This window comes from Ursus maritimus, unplaced genomic scaffold (genome assembly GCF_017311325.1).
Source record: "Ursus maritimus isolate PB19 unplaced genomic scaffold, ASM1731132v1 scaffold_13, whole genome shotgun sequence".
In the NCBI taxonomy this organism is placed as follows: Eukaryota; Metazoa; Chordata; class Mammalia; order Carnivora; family Ursidae; genus Ursus; species Ursus maritimus.
The window spans coordinates 22,006,195-22,029,290 of record NW_024423675.1 but is presented as its reverse complement, the minus strand read 5'-3'; the positions used below and the strand labels follow the sequence as shown (position 1 = coordinate 22,029,290).

The 23,096-nt window shown below is 33.6% G+C and overlaps 1 protein-coding gene across 1 annotated transcript in view; it reads left to right on the top strand.

The window, feature by feature from the left end:
• Window positions 1–23,096, top strand: part of REV3L (REV3 like, DNA directed polymerase zeta catalytic subunit) — a 169,574-nt gene that overhangs the window by 65,710 nt on the left and 80,768 nt on the right. Inside the window, exons 5-12 of the mRNA XM_040627642.1 lie at window positions 4,023–4,119; window positions 7,949–8,043; window positions 8,609–8,713; window positions 9,761–9,845; window positions 9,933–10,081; window positions 14,131–14,250; window positions 17,436–17,673; window positions 22,449–22,591. Coding sequence (XP_040483576.1) covers window positions 4,023–4,119; window positions 7,949–8,043; window positions 8,609–8,713; window positions 9,761–9,845; window positions 9,933–10,081; window positions 14,131–14,250; window positions 17,436–17,673; window positions 22,449–22,591 — 1,032 coding nt within the window. The remainder of the gene's footprint in view (window positions 1–4,022; window positions 4,120–7,948; window positions 8,044–8,608; window positions 8,714–9,760; window positions 9,846–9,932; window positions 10,082–14,130; window positions 14,251–17,435; window positions 17,674–22,448; window positions 22,592–23,096) is intronic.

The following is a 23,096-nucleotide window of genomic DNA, read 5'->3' as shown; positions in this document are numbered from 1 at the left end:
ACAGCTGTAATTCAGTGAAGAAAGGATAGTTTTTTCAACAAATGGTGCTGGAATCATTGGATGCCAGAAAACAAAAATAAAAGAACCATACTTCACTCCTTATATAAAAATTAATTTAAAATGGATCTTAGACTTCAATGTGAAATGTAAAACTATCAGACTTACAGAAGAAAACTAAGGGAATATCTGCCTGACCTTGGATTTGGCAATGAGGTTCTAGGTAAGATACAAAAATACGATCCATGAAAAGAAAAACTACTGAATTGATTTTGTCAAAGTTAAAAACTTTTGCTCTGTGGAAAATACTATTAATAATAGTCACACACTGGGAGAAAACATTTTCAAATTCCATATCAGATTAAGTACTTGCTTCTAGAATATATAAAGAACTCTCAACAGTAAGAAAGCAAGCAACCCAATTAAAAATGATCAAAAGAGGGGCGCTTGGGTTGGTCAGTCGGTTGAGCATCTGACCTTGCTTTCAGCTTGAATCATGATCTCATGGGTTGTGGGATCGAGCCCTCCCCACCCCCCACGCTCAGCATGGAGTCTGCTTGAAGAATCTCTCCCTCTGCCCCTCCACCAGCATGTGCATGTATGCTCAAGCTCTCTCAAATAAGTAAATCTTTAAAAAATAAAGTTCAAAAGACCTGGACAGATACTAGCAACGAAGAAGATGTAATGATGGCAAACACGTGAAAAGATGATTGTTAACATTATATATCTTTAGGGAAGTGCAAATTACAACCACAAAGACCTACCACTACATATCTGTTAGAATGGCTAAAATCCAAAAACTAGCAATACATGCTGGTAAGGATGTGGAACAATGGTAACTCTCATTCATTGCCAGTGGGAATGCAAAATAGTGCAACCACTTTGGAGCACAGTTTGGCAGTTTCTCATGTTACGTGTAGACTATATGACCCAGCGATTGCCCTCCTCTGCATTTACCCAAGTGATTTAAAAGTTATGTCTGCCCAAGAACCTGTATGCAAATGTTTATAGCAGCTTTATTCATAATTGCTAGAAGTCTAAAGTAACCAAGATGTCCGCTCATTGGGGCAGGATAAACTGATATAACCATACGATGGGATACGGATACTGTTCATCAATAAAAAGCATCAAGCTACTGATTCATACAACATTGATGAATCTTTAATGCTTTTTACTGAGCGAAAGAAGCCAGACCCAAAAGGCTACTAATTGGATGATTTCATTCATATAACATTCTGAAAAGGCAAACCTATAGAAATAGAGAACATATTAGTGGTTGCCAGGGATTGGAAGAGAGGGGAGTATTGACTGCAAAACAAATGTACAGGGAAACTTTTAGGGTGAAGGAATTATTCTGTACGATACTGCATGGGTCTATATGTTTATCAAACCCATAGAACTACACCTTAACCAGTTGTTGAAGGTTAACATCCTCAGTGGTGTCATGTGGATATTGTGTACCCCCTCACATGAGGTGACGAGGAGGACACTTCATCTCTGTGATACCTCAGAAACCCATTACCACAGTCTAATGGTGAGAAAAACATCAGACAAACCCAGATGTAGGGGGACATACTGCAGGTTACCTGGCCAGTACTCATGATTCTCAAGGCCATGAAAAACAAGAAAAGACTGAGAAATAGACCAGAGGAAACTTAGGGAGACGGGATAACTAAATGCAATGTGGCGTCCTAGATTGGATCCTGAAACAAAAAGTGGACAACAGTGGAAAAATTGGTGAAATTCAAATAAATCATGCAGTTTAGTTAATATTGATGTGTCTGTGTCAGTTTCTTTATTTTGATAGATGTACCATCGTAAAATGTTAACATTAGGGGAGACCTGGTGAGCAATACATAGAAACTCTCTACTACCCCCGCAACTTCTGTATAAATGTAAAATTATTCCAAAATAGAAAGGTTATTGGGGGAATAAAGGAATATAACAGGTTGGTTATCAGTATCAAATATAGATGAGAGTTCAGTTAGGATTCAGGAATGGAAAAGATTCTAGACTATGAACAGGAGGTATTTATAGGAAAAGGAGGTAATTTTAACAAAAGTTTATTTCCAGTAGGAAAAAAGCATGAGAACAGTTTGAGTTGTCAAAATATATGTAAGCCATTTATTTTAGTTACAGAAGTTATTTGAGTATTAGAATGTTAATTAGAAGGAATTTTTTTCAAGATAGGGAAAATTTTTACAATTCAAAGGCAGGAATACATGAAATTTAGTTAGGGGAAATTAAAAGCAGGGAAATTGATGCAAGTATGATGAATTAAAATATAAATTTTAATTCATTATACTAAATGGCCCTCAGGTTTTGTTTTGTTTTGTTTTGCTTGTTTTGTATAAAAGGTTATAGTGAAATCATGGAAAGAATAAGTGAATCACTTCTTTATTTTATCATGTTTCTCAGACACATTACAGTTAAATTGACGGTTACCTTCTTATGGTAAATTAATATATATTACATATATATGCATAACTTAAAATTTTTATTTTATAAGACAAGTTAATGTACGTAATGTAGTCTTACTTTTGAAAATAGAGTAAATTCAAAAGTAAAAAAGATTTAGAAATTTTATTATATATGCATATACAGTTTTTTCTCAGTATTGCAGTTATATAATCAGGTGTCAGATGAAATGGAAATGGTGCTAATTACTGTAGTTGTTAAGGTGAAGTATATAAAGTAAATAGAGTAAATATTTTGAGCACCACAGAGGTATTTTATATTACATTTTTTACCATCCACAATTGAAAAATTATTTTTATTTATATATATATATGTATAATACATATATATATATATAAAAGGGAGTTTCCATGTTCTTTAGGGAAATATGCTAAAACAATGCATACAAAGTAGGTAAAATGTAAATTTTTATAATGTTATCAATAACTTTGAATCAGTAAATTTGTGTAGATTCTTTTTTCATATAAATTAATTAGAAAATAATACGGTAATTTACAGCTTACAAAGTAATTTCATATTAATGCCCTAGCCACCTAACAGCAAAGTCTTTAAAAACTTCTGAAGGTATGTAAGATCACTTAACATGTTTTGATATGTGTTTTATTGATATAGCAAAGATGGTAATACCTGATTTCAGTCTTAATTACACTATTTTACAATCAAGCTAATCAAATAAGATCAAATTTGATTTGATCTTGATTGAGTGTCCGGCTCTTGATGTGAGCTCAGGTCTCGTTCTCAGGGTCATGAGTTCAAGCTCCATGTTGGGCTCCACGCTGGGCATGGTGCCTACTTAAAACAACCACAAACAAAAAGTATTAAATTTAGCTGGAAAAGATTACAAATTTAGTTATCTTTCTTAATGTTAGGATTCTTTCCATGCTACTCATTTTTTTAAGCTTTCTCTTAGAATTTAAATTCCCACAAGAGATCACAGAAAAGTTGCTAAAATTTAGAGACTACTTCAAAGTATGACTCCAGGACTCAATGCCTGAAACCTAGACAACTAAGCAAACATGCATAGTTCCTTCTTCCACTGCTGGTCAAATTGTATTTGCATTTGCCCCAGGTTTCCACTCATTGTTAACTGCCATCACTTCTGGAATGTGTTGGATATTTTTTTGTTCAGGGATTAGTGTTAAAGTATGTTTTGACTCTTATCTGAAATCTGATTTCCCCTAGAATTTTAGTGGAGATTCATACAGAATACCCTAGGAATTTAAAGTCAATAAAAATTCTTAATTCATTATTTTCAAAATGAAATTTTAATCATACCTATCACAATAGCCACTTAAATGTGTCATACTTTTATTCCAGTATCTAAGTATTGTATCTGTTTCTCTCTCATATCCATATTGCAAATACTTTCGTCCCCTCTTAGTTTGGAAACATTGTTCTCAGCTGTGCATATGCATTCCTGTGTGTGTATGCATTTTAAGGACACAATTTTAGGAACTAGTCATACAGGTTATATATTGTTTTACTTACAGGGTAATTGTGTGCAGGTTAAAAGTAGAACTTATCCCCTTTTACCTTTCTATTCCTAGGTGATCCATTGCATACAACTGGGTCTTGCAAGGATCGACTACCAGGAAATTCTCTTACTGGTACTTTATTTCGGTGGGAAGAAGATGAAATACCAAGGTTAGTTAATGTTGTAAAGAAAAAAAAAAAAAACCTATTTATGTATATCCTACTGTATTCAGAAATCAGTGGTTACTATAATTTAATCTTAATGTTTATATATATATATTTTTTTTTTAATTATAAGTTTGTCAGAGAAGCAAATGTCAACATTAGTATGTTAATGGAATCACAGGTTTAAAAAACAGACCTTGGAAATAGGATGAAAATAGACCTACTTAATACCTCACTAATAAAAGTAATCTGGGTATAAATTTTTATACTTCTCTCCAACATCTGTCTTCATTATGCATTGTAAATTGATATCCTATAACTTGTCAAATAAAAATCACATAGTAAAATAACAATTTAAAATGTAAATAGCAAATATTTTTAATAAAAATGACCCCCAAATTTCTAAATGTTTTTATGAAAAAAAGTAGGTTGACATACTGTGTATGAATAATATAGTTTGTGATTTCTTTTGACCAAGTGTATTATTTATTAGGCTTTCTGGGGGAAGTAACATTTTCCAAGTGTTTAGATTTCCCTACCATAAAGCAGATATGTAATTAGTACATATCTAAATTATCAGTAATAGTTTTATGCATAGAATTCAGAAGGGTATCTGTTTTATACCACAAAGTTTGCTCAAGCTTTCTTGATCCTTCTATTTATCAGTTGGGTATTAGCAAGATAATTATGGTCTTCCTCATTTCACATGTGTCACCTGATGCTTTTTTAAGTAGGTAATTTTCATGAACAGTGCAAGACAGAAAAAGGTTTTAGTTAAATGATTTATGTTTTATTTCATAATAAGAAAGTGTGAATTTAAAAAGCAACTGAAGATAAACTATCATAAAAATATTTGTTTAAAGTTTATGTTGTTTAAGATCCTAATATATCCTTCACGGAATTTCCACATTTTAGAATTACTTGGGTTTTTAATACCTAAAGTTGAGAAAGAATCTCACTAAATAGTGATAGAAATACATTGTCTTATGACAGAAATAATTGTACCAGAATGAACTTTGAGGAATTCTAAGTGATATGCACAGTGACTCGCCTTACCTCTTGATTGACCTTAACAAGTATTAGGACTTTTTGATAAACATTCACATGCACGTTCACATATGCATACATGTGTACTTCTTGGTTCCTTCTCAGATACAGCAGAATTGTTTTTTAGTCATGTTGAAATGGTATTAAGTTTAGACAGAATATTATTTACCACTTCAAGTTCTAATCAGTCCAGGGCAAAGTGACTAAGAAGCTACTTGCTACCTTCATTTTTATGTCTGTGATACAGTTCCTCTATCTCTCTGAAACTGGAGCGCGTCAATTTGATCCAAGGACTTTACCTATTCACTAGAGCCTTTAGTTTTCAAAGTTCTATATTTAATAACTTGTGTTTTGCCTGATCAAATGAGAGCAGAGTTTATTAGTATTTGAAATCCATTTATAAGCAACCATCTTTCTAGTTAGGTCATAGCAAAGCTTTACTGGTTAGAAGTAAGTTTGGGGAAACCAATATAATGAAAAGTTTGCAATTTAGAATGTTTTTGGGGAGCCCATTTTATTCTTAACTGATACATTATGAGCAAAGATAGGAGTAGGCAAACTAGTGAAATTAGACAAGGTACTCAGAATTTATAGTAAATACAGGATAGCTATATATTTTTGTCTCAGATTATCCCACATTTTTGTATTTTGGGGATGCTTATATTGTAATAAACATGAGAATCCATTGTTTCACCAAGTACAAATAACATAATGTCAAAAAATTTTGCCATGGTTTTAGTACTCTTAGATTTTATTACAGTCTCATTTCTGTCCCCAGTGCTGTTATCACCTTCTTGGTGGGTACCTTTTTTTTTTTTTTTAAGCAAAGAAATGTTTTATATTCCCTCACAAATATTATTACAAGGACCATGACAAATAGCAGCAAACTCATAAGAGATGAGAGTGCTGAGTTATCAGTTCTACTAACCCTACTTGTTAACTCATTGTAAATTACCACATATCATGGACCTTCAGGGTCCTTTGCCAGAGTGTTGAATCCACAAAAGTCAAGTCTTACTGCAATAATCTCAACACTGGCTGCCCATCAATTGATCTGAAGAGACTTTTAAAATTATAGGTGTCTGAGCTCCACCCTCGGATTCTAATTAGTAGGTCTGTTTTGTTAAGCTAGGAACAGAAATGTTCAGAGAGGCACAATTGTCTAGTTACGATCATATTGCTTATGTACTTTTCATGACTATAATGAATGGTTTACATGTTTTGCTGACTCAAATTTTTTACTTATGGTTTTTCTATCTACTGGAAACAAATTTTTAATTGTGAAAACTACTTTCTTTTCCTAGGAACACTTCCAGTTCTGAATGTCTGAAGTAGTTTTGTAATAAGGGCAAGAAATAGTTGTAAATTTTTACTATGAGATTGCATTTTTTTTATGTTATTGTTCCCTTCTTTTATCACAAATATACTACTCCTGGTATATTCACCATTGACATTTACAGTATAATTCTTGTAAAAATTGTGAAACTTTTTGGTAAAAAGAGAAAACTGTTGACCAAAAACTATTTTATCTACTACTTCAATTCATGACAAAACTGATTTTATTAAATTATATGAATAAAAAAGCACAAACTACATTGATAATTACTTTTTCTGAAAGTAAAAGGGATATATTGTGATAGGTTGGCTAATATGTCCCTTCTGTATCAATGGTAAAAAGATATATGTATGTGTTTTGTATCTACACATATATGTATATACATATAGGGATTTCCTTAGGGATAGACAATGGAAAACTAATATGTTTCTCTTAAAACATAAAATCTTTCAATTAAAAATATTAATGAAATCTGCCATCACCCACTTTCTCGTAAAAGTTCTCCTTTTCATTTGAGGTCCGTATTTATAGGAGATCTAAATTTTGGAATGAGCAAACTGGTATCCACATTAGATGTTGTACGTTCATTCTATCAAACAGGGACAGTAATGTGAAGTCTTCCTAATCCTTTTCATAGCTCTGATGGGAAAAAAAATGCTTTTGAGTAAAAGAACATTAGTGGGGAACAACCCTCTGTAGTTTTCATAAGAATTAATGGCCTTGTGGTATCACCACTTCTTAGCTATGATCCCACTGTGGAACTCATATGGTTTCTCAGTTCTGTAGTTTTGGAGACTTTTAAAGCATTTCTCAGCTCAGCAGTAGTTGAGGACAGGGAGAAAATATTATTTGCCCACTTTTCAGTATGCTCACTTCCCCTTATCTCTTGAGCATATTTTGTCCTCATTTTTTACAGCCGTCTATGATTGCTGAGGGGGTTGCCTCTGGGCAAGTGATTACAAATATATATAGTTTCTGTATCCCTCTGTTGTCCCTCTGTTATCTAATCCCATTCTACCCTGGATATGACCCACATGCTAAAACATTGTACATTCTTGATATATAAAATATAGTGAACCAAAATATATAAAATATACTGAAAAAGGACCTCAGTAGAGTTGTCAATAGAACAGCTTTTGTATTTTTCTTTTCCTGTTTTTTATTTCTTTTTATGTACACACACAGTATCAATTGTGTCATGAATAATTGTGACTTACTGTAATATCACTAAACATGAAAAATTATATAAGAAAAGTCTTCAGAAAATTTGCTCTTATGTGATACATACATATATACATATTTATTTATTTAAATCTGTTATTTATTTTTTAAGTAGTCTCTGCCCAGTGTGGGGCTTGAACTCACAGCCCCAAGATCAGGAGTTGCATGCTTTACTGACTGAGCCAGCCAGGCATCCCTGATTATTTTATTTTTGATATCTTCTTAATACAGCTCTTTAATACTGGAAGGTGTTGAACCGCAGAGTACATGTGAATTAGAAGTGGATGCTGTAGCTGCTGATATCTTAAATCGGCTGGACATTGAAGGTATATGCACAATTATTAATATGTGTTTTATTTTTAAAATTTAATGACCAAAGTAGATTGGAAAAAGTAGGGAAGAAAACATTAGTAGAGAAGTAACATGTTACAGAAGGAGGATGCAAAGTGTTATGGAGATTTCTTCTGTACCTCTGATGAGATGGTCATTATTTTTTCATTAATATTTTCATTCATGTATGTATGTTTGCATAGACGTGAGCCTAAGGTAAGATACTAAATACATTAGCCATCATAAAAGAATTTCATATACTCTGCCTTTTAATTTCTTAGTTTTCAGGTTATGTACCAGGCAGGGGACTCTTAGGTGTATTGGCTGTCGTCAGATGTTTGAATCTTACTCATTTGCTGGGTTTTTGGGAGCCAGTAGGAAGAAAGCTAAAAAAGAAGTAATGTAATAATGTAGATTGGGAATGTTTGGTCATTTTATTACACAAAGCAGGTAATTTTTTTTGAGGCAGTATTTTTTTTTTTTTTAATTTTGGAATTCTTTTTCTGAGCAAGTATTTTTCACTTTGATCCTTGTCGTATTGAAGTATTATTGTGATTATAGCTCAAATTGGTGGAAACCCTGGTCTGCAGGCCATATGGGAAGATGAAAAGCAACGGCGAAGAAACAGAAATGAAACTTCTCAAATTAGCCAACCCGAATCACAAGGTATAACTCTAATAGTACTCTGGCGATTTTTTTTTTTTTTTACATTAGATATTCTATAGAAAAGTTTAAGCCATTGAGTTTTTACCTTGACATTAAATTTTACTTCTCAAATTACCTTTAAATGTTCTAGTTTTTTCCTATTGTCATCGCTCTGAACTGTAATTCTTTACCTCCAAAGTGTCACTCTTTGTTCTTTCCCTCCACCCACACCCCCTATCCCCATAGAAATTGGCATATTCATTGTCCTTGGTTTTCACCTTACCTTGTCTTCTTGTCCACCTCTTTGCTCTTTTTCTATTTTCTAGTATGTTCTAGCCTTTTGTATTTCCAAATGACCTAGAATACTCACAGAAGATACAAGTCCCAACTTAGAAACACTATATTTTGTTCATTAAGCTTTGAACATTTTGAGGTTTTAAACTATTTTCTGGGTTTGTCCTATAAATTCTCACTTTGATCATCTTGTACAGCTCTGAAGAAAATACTCATTTTATGTATTACTAAATTCTACATTCAAAAAAGGGGCTTAAATAAATGCCATGAATGCAATAAAAATTTTTAAATAAAAGTAAAAGAATTATATGTAAAAGAATAAAAGGCATAATTCAGAAGGTAAATATATTTGAAATATAGTAGTAAGTATACATTAAAGTATACAGTATAAAGTACAATTAAAATTTTTATTAAGTCTTGGACACTAAAAATGCTATGATAAATTTTGAGTGCTTTCTAAGAAATATTTTATAAGGGGGAAATTTCTAGGTTCAGAGTGTGTGACACATTTATAGGTAGAGAATAATGTTTTTGTTTTAGATTTAAGTTATAATTATAGAACTTAATCTTAAACTGACTTTAAGTGCTTAATTTTATAGCTTCAATAACAACCATTTCTCTTTTGTTTGATTTTATAATAGGGCTACTTTTATGTGGTATTATATGTGTCAAGAAAAAGATAGGAAATTGTTACCATTTTAAAAGCTGCTCTAAGAGAAAGGAAAATATTTCATTCGTTATCTACATGTTTTAATGCACTTTTAAAATTCAAAGATCGCAGGTTTGTGCCAGCAACAGAAAGTGAAAAAAATTTTCAGAAGAGACTTCAGGAAATTCTCAAACAGAATGATTTCTCTGTGTAAGTGGTTATTTATTACAGATCTCAGAACTAATTTTATTGCTTTGTTATCTAGTTTGTTATAAAGGGTATGTTTTAATTAAGCAGAACATTATCAGGATCCGTGGACTACAGCGATGGATCTCAGGAGTTCTCTGCTGAGTTAACATTGCACTCTGAAGTTCTGTCTCCTGATATTCTTCAGTGTACACCAGCTAATATGGTAGAAGTCCACAAAGATACAGAGTTGAGCAAAGGTGAGGTTTTCTTTGCAAGTATACAGAAAATACTATAATAGACATCTGTATGTCTGGCACTGAGATACTAGTATTTGGTTGAGTTAGCTAAGTTTCTCCCATTCCTTTACATTTCCTTCATTTCTAGAGGTAAACACTATTCTAAAGTTGGTGTAAATTGTTACCATATATGATCTTATATTTTCTTATGTATGTATGTCCATAATATATACTGCTATTTTAGGCTTCAGTTTTACATAAATGGTGTTCTACTTGACATAAATTAAACAACTTGCTTTTTTTATTCAACATTTTTAAAATAATTTAATTGAGGAGGCACCCGGGTGGCTCAGTCAGGTAAGCATCTGACTCTTGTTCTCAGCTCAGGTCTTGATCTTTGGGTCGTGAGTTCAAGCTCCATGTTGGGCTCCATGCTGGGTGTGAAGCCTACTTAATCAGTCAATAATTAATTTAATTGAGGTATAATTTGTATTACATGAAGCGCACTCATTTTAAGTGTACAATTCAGGGACACCTGAGTGGGCTCAGTCGGTTAAGCATCTGCCTTCCACTCAGGTCATGATCCCAGGGTCCTGGGATCAAGTCTAGCATCGGGCTCCTTGCTCAGTGGGGAGCCTGCTTCTCCCTCTGCCTGCTCTGCCTTCCACTCGCCCTGCTCGTGCTGTCTCCCTCTTTCTCTGACAAATAAATAAAAACAAAAAATCTTCAAGTGTACAATCCAGTGATTTAGTAAATTTAGAGTTGTGCAAACATCCCCGTAATTCAATTTTAGAACATTTCCTTCACCTCAGAAGATTCCTTGTGTCCATTTGCAGTCACATCTGTTCCCACCTCCAACCTGAAGTAACCACTAATCCACTTTCTTATCTTTCAAGATTTGCCTTTTCTAGATACAGCATATAAATGAAATTACACAATATGTGATCTTTTATGTCTTCTTTCATTTAGCATAATATTTCAAGTTCATCCATATTGTATCTATCAGTATTTCAGTTTTTTAAATTTTATTACCAGATAGTATTGTGTTTTATGGATATTACCATATTTTGTTAATTTATTCATCAGTTGATGGATATTTGAGTTGTTTTCACTTTTTTGACTCTGAAGAATAATGCTGCTATGAACCTTATATGTAAGTCTTTGTGTAGTTGTATATTTGCATTTTTCTTGAGAGTCACCAAGAATAGATTTGCTGGGTCACTTGGTATACTTGCATTTAACTTTTTAATGAACTTAATTTAATGTAGTCCAAAGTGACTACACTGTTTTACATTTCCACCAGCAATATGTGAAGGTTCCAGTGACTTTGCATCGTTACGAACACTTCTTGTGTTTTTTATATAGCCATCCTAATGTGTGTGAAATAGCATCTCATTATGGTTTTATCATTTCCCTCATTACTAATGATGTTGATTATCTTTTATGTCAACATTATAATTTTGAAATCTATCCTTGTTCATACATGTTTCTAGTTCACTCATTTTAGCTGCTGAATAGTGTTCCTTTGTAAGACTAAACACATTTATATGCTTCTCTACAGCTATTAGATCGTTTTCGCTTTTGCACTGTTATTAATAGTGTTATTTTTGTCATCTTGTGGCAAGAGTTTCTCTATAGAAAACATATAGAAGTGTAATTTGCCAGGTCTTAGGGTGTAAGTACTCTAACTAGATAACATCTGTTCTAACAGGGTTTCTGTAGTGGTTAGATTATACATGATTGGTAAATTAAAGAATAGTGAAAGTTTTACTCCAAAGTCACATTGTTTCATATGCAATTTTTCTAGGCAAGGGAAGCCAGAATAGCAGGAGTAGAATTTACAGCTTTCAGCAGGAATGAAAAAGCCTCCTTTACACTGCTGCATTAGCAGCAGAGGCACTTTTGACTATATTTAACTACAACTCAAAATGAGCATCTACACCCAGGGCTTCCTCTCTCTCTAGGAGTTGAGTCCCAGCATTGTGCCATGTCTGGCTCATGGCAGGTTGCACCTGAGGTCTCCTGAGCTCACCTCTTTGGCAACCTAGTGGCTCAGAATTCTGCTTGCATTTGCTTTGTCTTAGTGTCTGCCAGCTGCATTCTAATCAAAATGTATCCAGCATTTCCATACTATTATTTCCTGTACATTTTAATATCCACTATGACAGCCTCCAGCCACACTGGCTGCCTGCCTGACTGATCAGAGTTATCTCCTCAGGTACCAATTATTGATTTTATTAGTGTTCTGTTTACAAAGTTGCATAAATTTTGCCTTAACCTTTTCCCCCCCTGTAAGCCCTGTTATTTTTAGAGTTCCATTTTTCAGATTTTGAGGTATGTTAATAATAAAAGTATCACATTATAGTAGTAATGCCATATTGTAAAATTGCTCTGTAAAATGATCGTACCTAAGTTTATAATCCCACAATGTACTAGAGCTTATATTTCCCTATATCCTCAATGACACTTGATAGTATCAAATAGTAAAAATTTTTTGCCATTCTGGTATCTCCTTAGTTTAATTTGCATTTCCTGATTACTAGTAAGTTTGAGCATTTGTGTATCTATCTGAGGATTGCTTATTCATGCTCTTGGCTCATTTTCTGTTGGGTCCTTCTCTTTCGTGATGTAATGCAAGTTTTCATCCCTACGGCTTACGTGTGCTTACAGTTTGGTTTTTCACATTTAGGTCTTACACTTATCTGAAATTTTACCTGTATATATAATAAGGATCTTATTTTATCTATAAGAGAGGGAGGGGCAGAGGGAGAAAGAGAATCGGGGCTCAATATCATGACTTGAGCTGAAACCAAGAGCCAGACACTTAACAGACTGAGCCACCCAAGCCCCCCATATTTTTCTAAATGTAAATAGCTAGTTGTTCCAACATATTTACTGCAAAATTTTTTTCCCACTGAATTCTTCCATCTCAGTCATGTTCTCCTATGTTAGTATATTGTTGTAATTACTGTTGATTTATAAGTATTGATATATATCAGGGGCAGATCTTGTTCAACTACAAAATTGTCTTGTCTACTCTTGATCTTTTAAAGAAACTCTTCTGTATTAATTTCAGGATCAGGTGGTTCATTTCTGGGAAGAATGCTGTTCAGATTTTATTGGGAATTTATTGAATTTTTTAGACTGATTTAGAAACATTTTTAATCTTTAATAAAGCCAGATCATCTTATCTATGAACGTGATGTATTTCTCATTTTACTTGGTCTTCTTTCATATCTTTCAATAGAGTTTTGCCATTTTCTTTGTAAAATTTGCTATCTTAGATATACTCCAGGTGCCTTATAATTGTTGCAATTATAAGTTTATCTTTGAAAAATTATATCTTCTACTTGCTAGTACATAGGAACTTCACTGACCTTTGTATATCAATCTTATATACAGCAACTTTTATTAGCACTAATAGTTTGTCTTTTCTATTGGATTTTTTGTGTATAGAGCCCTCTGTAAATAACAATTTTATTTCTTTTCCTGTCTTCATACTTTAAAAAAATTTTTTTTTAAGGCACTGCTTAAGAACTCAGATAATGTTAAGTAGAAATTGTAAATATTTAGTGATTCACAGATTGAGGGGTTTTTTTTGGTTGTTTTTTTTTTAATTTTTAAAATTCTTTTTAAAGATTTATTTATTTTTGAGAGAGTGTGTGTGCACACACGTGAGCACGAGCGGGGGGGGGGGCAAAGGGAGAGGGAGAGGAAGTCTTAAGCAGACTCCTTGCTGAGCACAGAGCCCACTGTGGGTCTCCATCTTAAGACCCTGAGATTATGTCCTGAGCTGAAACCAAGAGTCAGAAGCTTAACCGACTGTACCACCCAGGCACCCCTGGGTTTTGTTTTGTTTTTTTTCTTTTTTAATTACTCCATGTGACTGGTTAGATATTCCTATGTCTTTTACTAAGTTTAATTGTGTTTTTATTTAACATACAGCACTAACACTTAAAAATTTTAAATAGGTTTGCATCATCATGCTTCCTAATTTACACAAATTATAAACAATAAATTTTATATTTAAGCTATTGCTTTAATCTTTCTGTATTCTTCGTCATCTTAAGGTCACACTACACACAAAGTGAAGGAAGCACTTATTAATGAAGAAGCAATTTTGAACCTCATGGAAAATAGTCAGACTTTTCAGCCTTTAACCCAAAGACTGAGTGAGTCACCAGTTTTCTGTAAGTAACAATTCTACCGTAAATTTCAGTATGTTAATCAATGAAAGTGTGTTATGTGAGGAGGCGGTGTTTTTCCTTTGGTTTGAAGAGGTTAATGTTGCATGTTCAATAAATCCTTACTGTAAGTATAAAATGAAGCCTTGAATTAAATGAATTAGTTTTGTTTTTTGTTTTCTGCACATTTTTTTTCTAAAAAACAATTGTGAAAGAAAATAATTCCTTTGCTTTTTTTTTTTTTTTAACTTCACTTTGGTTGGAGGAAAACCATATTGCTTTGGGGAAAAATGCATTTATTTTGAGTTAAAACTTTCCAAAGTTGAGTACATTAATAAAATACTGTAATTCTTTCTTGATGAGTATCAGAAATTTCCCTGGACAGTTCTTTTTAAGCCATTAATTTTGGCCAGGGTGGAATAGGACCATTATTTCTGCGTGTTTTTTACTTTGCCTAAACGCGTTTTCATTAGCATCATAAGCCATTTGCTAGATTTCATTTCATTAATATAGTCTAAATTATTGACATCTTTTTCAGAAATTTATTTAAAATTTCATTGCAAAAAGTGAGATGTCATTGAGTTTCATGCCTCTTGTTTTGCTTGGTTTACTGATTTTGTTTCTTTTTTTGTGAACTTTACATTTTTTCATTCTTATTGTATCAAACATGTTCCCAGCTTTCTACAGTGTCCTCTGTCTGTTATCTTCATTTTCATTTGAATGGAACACAAATTGACTGACTAGGAACAATACCAAAATTATTGTACACAGTCATATATCAAGAACATTTGAGACAGGAGTAGAAAACTTTTTTCCTTTATAAATGAATGGCATATGCAGAAAGAAATGATCCAGAGAAAAAATAAGCAGCTGAAAGAGAGGAACATAGAGAAAATGAAGGAATTTTTGAAAAAGAAACTGAGACATATCCTTATTTCATAACATTAGGCAAATAGAATGTATCATCAGTAGATAAATTCCCCCTTGCCTAAGGTTGCAAAAATGCAATCTGAAAGATCAAAGATCTGAAAGTCAAATATCTGTAATTCATTTGCTAATATTAATCTTTTTTTAAGAATGAGACAGGAAAAATGAACTGCAATTCTAGGTTTAAGAAAAGATTTGTGGGGGCGCCTAGGTGGCTCAGGTCATGATCTCAAGGTCATAGGATCAAGCCCACATTCCTGCTGAGCAGGGAGCCTGCTTCTCCTTCTCCCTCTGCCTATTGCTCCCCCTTCTTGTACTCACTCACTCTGTCAAATAAGTAAAATCTTTTTAAAAAAAGACATTTTTGCCAAAATGGCTCTTTTAAGCAAACACCTTTATTTTTGCCTTTATATTTCATAGTATACTTGAACCATTTTCTTTAATGTCAATGAAGTACACCTGAAACCTGATATTTTAGTAAATAGGGAGTGCATTATCTCATTTTACAGAGAAAAAAGCTGTGGATTAGAACAAACCTCCATCTTCATGGTCTTTTTTTTTTTTTAAGATTTTTATTTCATTTGTTATTTAAGATTTATTTATTATTTGAGAGAGAGAGCGAGAGAGAGAACATGCATTGGGGGGAAGGGGCAGAAGAAAAGAAAGAGAGAGAATCTCAGGCAGACTCCCTGATGAGTGTGGAGCATGATGTGGAGCTGGATCTCACGACCCTGAAATCATGACCTGAGCCAAAATCAAGAGTCGGATGTTTAACTGACTGAGCCACCCAGGTGCACCCTGCCATTTTTTTAAATAATACCTTTTATTGAAATATTTCACATTGCAGAAAATTTACCTTCTAATGTGTATGGTTCAGTGATTTTTTAAAAGATTTTTATTCATTTATTTGAGGGAGAGAGCAAGCACAAATAGGGAGGAGGGGCAGAAGGAAAAGCAGACTCCCTGCCAAACAGGGAACCTGACATGGGGCTCGATTCGAGGACCCTGAGATCATGACCTTAGCCGAAGGCAGATGCTTAACCGACCGAGCCACCCAGGCGCCCCCAGTTTAGTGATCTTTATCATGTTCACAGGGTTATGCAACCATCACCACTCTCTAATTCCAGAACATTTTTATCACCCTAAAAAGCAACCCCATAGCCATTAGCAGTCATTCCTCTTCCCTCTTCTCAGCTCTTGGCAACCACTAATCTCTTTTTTACTGGATTTACCTATTTGGGTCATTTCATATAAATGGAATCATATAACCTTTTGCTTGTGGCTTCTTTCACTTAGCATAATATTTTCAAGGTTCATTCAAAGTTGTAGCCTGTATCAGTATTTCGTTCCTTTTCACTACTGAATAATATTCCCTCATATGGCTACACCAGAGTTCATTTATCCATTCTTCAGATGATGGATATGTGCATTGTTTCCACTTTTTTGGCGATTACAAATGATACTGCTGTGATTATTCATGTATAGGTTTTTGTGTAGACATGTTTTTAGTTAACTTGGTTATATACCAGGAGTGGAATTGCTGTATCATATGGTAACTATGTTGAACATTTCAACAAACCATCAAACTTTTTTCCAAAGCTGCTGCACCATTTTACAGTCTGATGGGAATGTAGGAATGTTACATTTTCTTCTACTTCCTTGCCAATACTTACTACTTGTCTTGATTTGGCAAGCGTAGTGCATATGAAGTGGTATCTCACTGTCGTCTTGAAGATTTTTTAGGTAATGTCATTGACCACTTTAAAGCTCTCTTGTGCTTTTCAACCACAGGTTTCATTTAACTATCCTGTGAGCTAAATAAAACTTGAGAATAAGGTGTTCACATGTACTGTTTTTAAGGCACTTCTTCCTTAGCATTAATTCATATATTATGTATTTTGATTTTGTTTTGAACACTGGGAACCCTATTTGGTTTAGTGCTCCTCAACCTTAATTGTGCAGTAAGAGCTTGGACAGCTTGTTAAAGTGCATCTTCCTGGGCCCTAGCTCAGAAGTTCTGATTCAGGCGATAGAAGATGGGTTCTGGGAATCTTCTTTTTAACGAGGACACAAAATCATTCCAGTGCAAAGAGTCCAAGGATCATCACACTTTGATAAAAGAGCTACATCAACACAGAAGTCTTTGCATCAACTGTATTTTTTCAGTATGTGCCAGCATCTGTGATTTTGTTGTTTTATAATTGATCTGAATTGTTGAATTACTTAGAAAGTTATTTGTTAGTGATGCTTCACTTGTTTTATAGTGGACAGTAGTCCTGATGAGGCTCTGGTACATCTTCTTGCTGGTTTGGAAAATGACGGATATCAGGGGGGAAGAAATAGGATGCCATCACCATGTCATTTCTTTGGAAACACTAAAAATCCCCAAAATAGTGACGATGAAGAAAATGAACCACAGATTGAAAAAGAAGAAATGGAGCTTAGTTTGGTGATGTCTCAGAGATGGGACAGCAATATTGAAGAACCTTGTGCCAAAAAGAGGTAACTTTTTAGTTATTTCAGTTACTTTAATAATTTCCTGTTGTCATCACTGATTTTTCATTAGAAATTATTTTTACTATTATTCATAATATAAACACCTTATAAACTAAATAGTTGTCTTTTAAATCCCTTTAAAGTAGTGCTTTGTTTTTCTTGTGGCATAAATCTCATATTCTAAGCAAAATAAAATTTTGCTGACATTCAAAAAGATTAAACCTAGGTGTTTTTTTTCCAGATTTATTAGAAGATTAAACCTAGGTGGCTTTTTTTTTTTTGAGTTTTATTGAGATGTAATTGACCTATACCACTGTATGAGTTTCAGTGGTACATCGTAAAGGTTTGACTTTACATATTTTATGAAATGATTACCACAAATAATTTTAGTTAACACTCATCATCACATATAGCTATAATAAAAAGAAATGGAGGGGGGAAAAGGAGGGGAAAAAGTTTCTCCATGTAATGAGAACTCTCAGGATTTACTCTAACAATTTTCCTCTTTAATCGTACAGGAGCGGTAACTATAGTCACCATGTTGTACATTACATCCCTAGTCTTTATCTTATAGTGTTAAGTTTGTACCTTTTGACCACCTTCCTCCAGTTCCTTCTACCCCCATAAACCTAACTTTTAGAAATTATATATGTAGTATTAATATGTGTGGATAATAACTGGGGCAAAGTAGAAGTGCCTTCTTATCCCTGAACTTGAGGAAAAAGAACGCCCTTTGAGAGTTATATGGGTTACAGCAACAGTTACAGAGTCAGCTTGAAGACAAGAAACAGCCTTTAGGTCTGATTAGACTGAAGGAATTAAATATTAAAAGTAAATAAAAGTCTCAGAAACTGACACTGGTATTCTGGTTCATTTCTCAAGCTAAATGAATAAGGTGGCACTGTGGTTTTCCAAATCAGTCTCTTCTGAGACTGATTGGTTTGAGTTATATGTTCTGTGTGTAGAAAAAGATTAGGCCTCTAAGCCTGAAACACTGAGTATACCTCTCCTTTAAACTTATGTAGACAATACTAAAACTTCTAAACTCTTCATTTGAAATTTTCTCTTGTATCTGGGTACACATCAGAACCCTTCTTCTATATTTTCACAGTATGCTCCCTCAGAGAATTCCATTTTCATTCTATGAGTGGAGAATTCCAAACCTGCAAAATATTATTTCATACTTTTCCTGGCTTCGTGTACTCAGTTCCCTTTGCTGTGACAGTGATAAATCATTCAAAGACTCAGCTCTTGACCTTTGAAGAACTAATGCTACCTGGTCCAGACAGAATCAGTATTTGATTTCCTGATAGATTTGACCCTCAACAATGTCATAAGATGTCTTTTGTCAGTGTTTCCTATCTGTTTAAAAAAAAAAAACGGTGAAAGACATAAAATTTTTTGTAGCTCTTCTATAAGTTGTTTTTTTCAATTTTTTAATATAAACTTGATAAATCTTTCTATGAAATATCCTATTGGGAAATGCCTCAACCACATCAACCTATAAAATGGCTTTGTTCTTGTTTCTCTGTTATTTCTGTAATAATAAATTCCCCCCAACTTCTGGAAGTTTGCAACTTCAGGGTTGTATGTGACTTGCCCTCCTTTGTCGTTCTATCCTTCCACCCCCCTCCCTCCCAAGGAAATGTCTTAGTTCGGGCCTTCATTATCATTTATCTGGAACACTGTGATTCATTTTTTAACTGGTCTCCTCCTTGCCTCCAGTCCTCCTTTATAATATGGGTAATAATTATGATTATTAAAAGTAAACATGGGCACTTAGAAAGGGAAGCAGAGCATATCAGGGACCTTCATGAGTTCAAGTCATTCTCTACAGTCTTTATATCCTTTTTAAAAATGGTTACTTAGGGGAATGTTATAATCGTATTGAGCCCTAATTTAGCCACACATTAAGTAAAGTCTTAACATCCTTGTAGATAAGGAGACTACATGGCAGTAACTCATTAGGTGGGTTCACAAGAACTTACATAACTTTGCATTTAAAAACAACATAAATGCTTAAATGCCAAGTATGCTAGATTGGATTGAGACTGTCACAAATATTAGAGATTGGTAATTCACTGGATGACAGAATATAGATCCAAAAATACCTCGAGACTCAATTGGTGATGCCTAACAAAGTACAGAGTCATATGTCTAGGTTCAGGCAGTCAGCTTTATAAACACAGACTAGGTAGACCTTCAGCTCCTTCTAGGCTTAACAATTGCTGTGGGAAAGCCATGATGTTACTTTATTGAGAACACAATAAGTCTGTAGTGTTGTATGGTTGCCAAAATAGTGAATTTAATTATTAGCTACCAGCTGTACCTAGGGTAACATTTACTATTCTAACAGATTTTGGATCTTATTAATAAAATAATTACAGTATTTACTTGATGTATTTAAGTCTTGCTGTAATAAATTGGATCGCTTCTTTCAAATTTTAGCAAAGTGTTGACTATTTGATATTTCTATTTGATCTTGTGGCATTTCACTTTTTCTTATTTCCATTTGTTTTTCTCTTTCTTGATTGTTTTATTTTGGTATTGTTTCTTTGATTTTACCTTCAGTGTATCATTAGCATTTTTTCTACAATTTCTTAGATGATATTTAGCTATTTATACTTTTATACCTGTATTAAGTAGATACACATTTAAATGTATAAAATTCTTATAAAGCCACTATCTACTTGTTATCATAGTGTCAGCCTGTTTAAAATCATAGGTGTGGTTTGTCCCACAATTAATGAATGCTTATATGTTCATTGACTGGACCAAATCTGTAAAAACCATGCCCAAGTCAACCTTGGGAAGATAAACCTAAACATTTGATAAATGCACATTAGAGAGAGATTGAAAAATAGAAGTATAGTGTCTAGAAAATTTCTTCAGTTGTAAATGGATGTTATATTCTGCCCTGAATACCATATTTTAAGAATTCTGAGAAAGGACAGGAAAGGGAAAAAAGAGGAAGAAGAGGAAGGATCTGTGAACACTGTCATTTTTATTCATTTATTTTTTTTTTCATTTAATCTCAATTAACGTAATATATTATTGGTTTCAGAGGTAGAGATCAGTGATTTATTAGTCTTATATAATACCCAGTGCTCATTACATCACGTGCCCTCCTTAATGTCCATCACTCAGTTACCCTATCACCCCACTCCCCTCCCCTCCAGCAGCCCTCAGTTTCCTATGATTAAGAGTCTCCTATGGTTTGTCTCCCTCTCTAATTTCATCTTTTTTTAGTTTTTCCTATCTTCCCCTATGATCCTCCGTTTTGTTTCTTAATTTCTATGTATCAGTGAGATCATATGGTAATTGTCTTTCTCTGATTGACTTATTTTGCTTAGCATGATACCCTCTAGTTCCATCCATGTCATTGCAAATGGCAAGATTTCATTTTTTTGATGGCTGAGTAGTATTCCATTGTATATACCACATCTTCTTTATCCATTCATCAGTTGATGGACATCTGGGCTCTTTCCATAGTTTGGCTATTGTGGACATTGCTGCTATAAACATTGGGGTGCAGGTGCCCCTTTGGATCACTACATTTGTATCTTTGGGGTAAATCCCTAGGAGTGCAGTTTCTAGGCCGTAGGGCTCTATTTTCAACTTTTTGAGGAACCTCCATACTGTTTTCCAGAGTGGCTGCACTAGCTTGCATTCCCAACACTGTCACTTTTAAAGAACAGTAAGAAAAATAGATAATGTTTGGTCTAATTAGAGAGGAATTATAGGACAAATTATAAATGCCTCCCAATATTTTAAAATTATCATGTGGAAAATAGCATAGACAGTCTACATAAAGCAACACAGGACAAAGGCAGGAATAATGAATGGAATTTGGAAAGTTCTGTGTAACAGAGGAAGAAAATCACTAAGAATTAATAATGGAAAAGATTAACCTGTGAGACAGCAAGCCACTTAACTGAGAATGTAAAAGTGGAGATTTTGTCATCTGTTAAAAATAAGGTTTTTGCATTGAGTAGCAAATTGGACTCAATGACCTCTAGTAATTCTTTCAGCTCTTAAGACAGTGATTTAAGGACAGATTGTGATTTGGTAAAGGATTAATGGAGAAACTGTTGTAGGTACAGTGGACATTTTCAAATTTTTGAGACAAAAGAAAAACTTAGGTATGGATAGAAAGGAAAGTATCAAGCTAGGACCTAGTGAAAAATTTTAAATTGTTAAGAGATGAAACCTGAAGAGATTATCTATCTGGACTTCACAGTCCATCTGAATTCTTTAGTAACCTGCTTTAGAGCCTCTGCTGGGATTGACTCAACACCTGTACCACTTCCGAGCCCCTCTGATCCCTGTTTTCTCTTTCAGCCTGAGTACCCCCTTGCTTACCTTTTTGTTTTTTCCAGTTCACAATGTAGAGATTGTATATTTATTTGTGGAGATTTCTTAAAATATGCCAGGATGCCACCTTTTTAGAAGTTATTGGGTTCTCACCCAAGCTGTTATCTATATCTAATATTAGGATGAAGGGGAGACTATAAGGAAGAACATGATTAGATAGTCCAGGATATTGTGGAGCTTAATACAGACTGATGGTGTCTTCTAGCTCACATGAAAAAGATTTTAAATTTATCTGCAATAACTTTTTATAGGACATGATACTAAAGCAAAATAAATCTTTTCTTTTTAAGGTAATAATTTTCAGAGCTTTTCAATTTTACTATTATAGCATCAGATTAAGCAGTTTTTTTAATCTGACATGCTTTTTTCTATGATCATACTCACTAGTGAATCTTAATATTCTCTAGATCACTGTGTAGAAATACCCATAGAAGCTCAACTGAGGAAGATGATTCATCTTCAGAAGAAGAAATGGAATGGAGTAATAACAGTTTGCTTCTAGCCAATCTTTCTATACCTCAGTTAGATGGAACTGCAGATGAAAATAGTGGTAAGTAAACTAATACACCGAGAGCATTTCATGATTTAGCAGCTAAAAATGTGTTTGATTTTAAAACTGTAATCACACATATAAAATCGGCTAAGTGTGAGGTTTTGACAATACTATCTATTATGTTTTGTCCTTCTCCAACATTTTTTCTTTTTAAAGAATGTGGACATATGATTATTTCTCATGTCTAAGAGGATTACATTTGTAAATCACTGATTTAAAACTTCATGAACTTTATAATCAGTTTATCATGTTAACATTTAAGTAGCATAAGAAACCGTAAGAAATATGTTCAGATGTTAACTAACTGGAATTTAAATAAAAACTTGAGAAAAAATATGCTAAGCTTATTTGAAGTGATAATACGAAGAAGCATATTTTATGAAAAATTTTCAAGGTGACAGTATTTTTCCCTGTTTGCCACAAAGGCACTGAATAGTAATATAATTTCTTTCTTTTTTTTTTTTTTTTATTTTTGTGTTTAGTTTTTTTTTGAGAGAGAGAG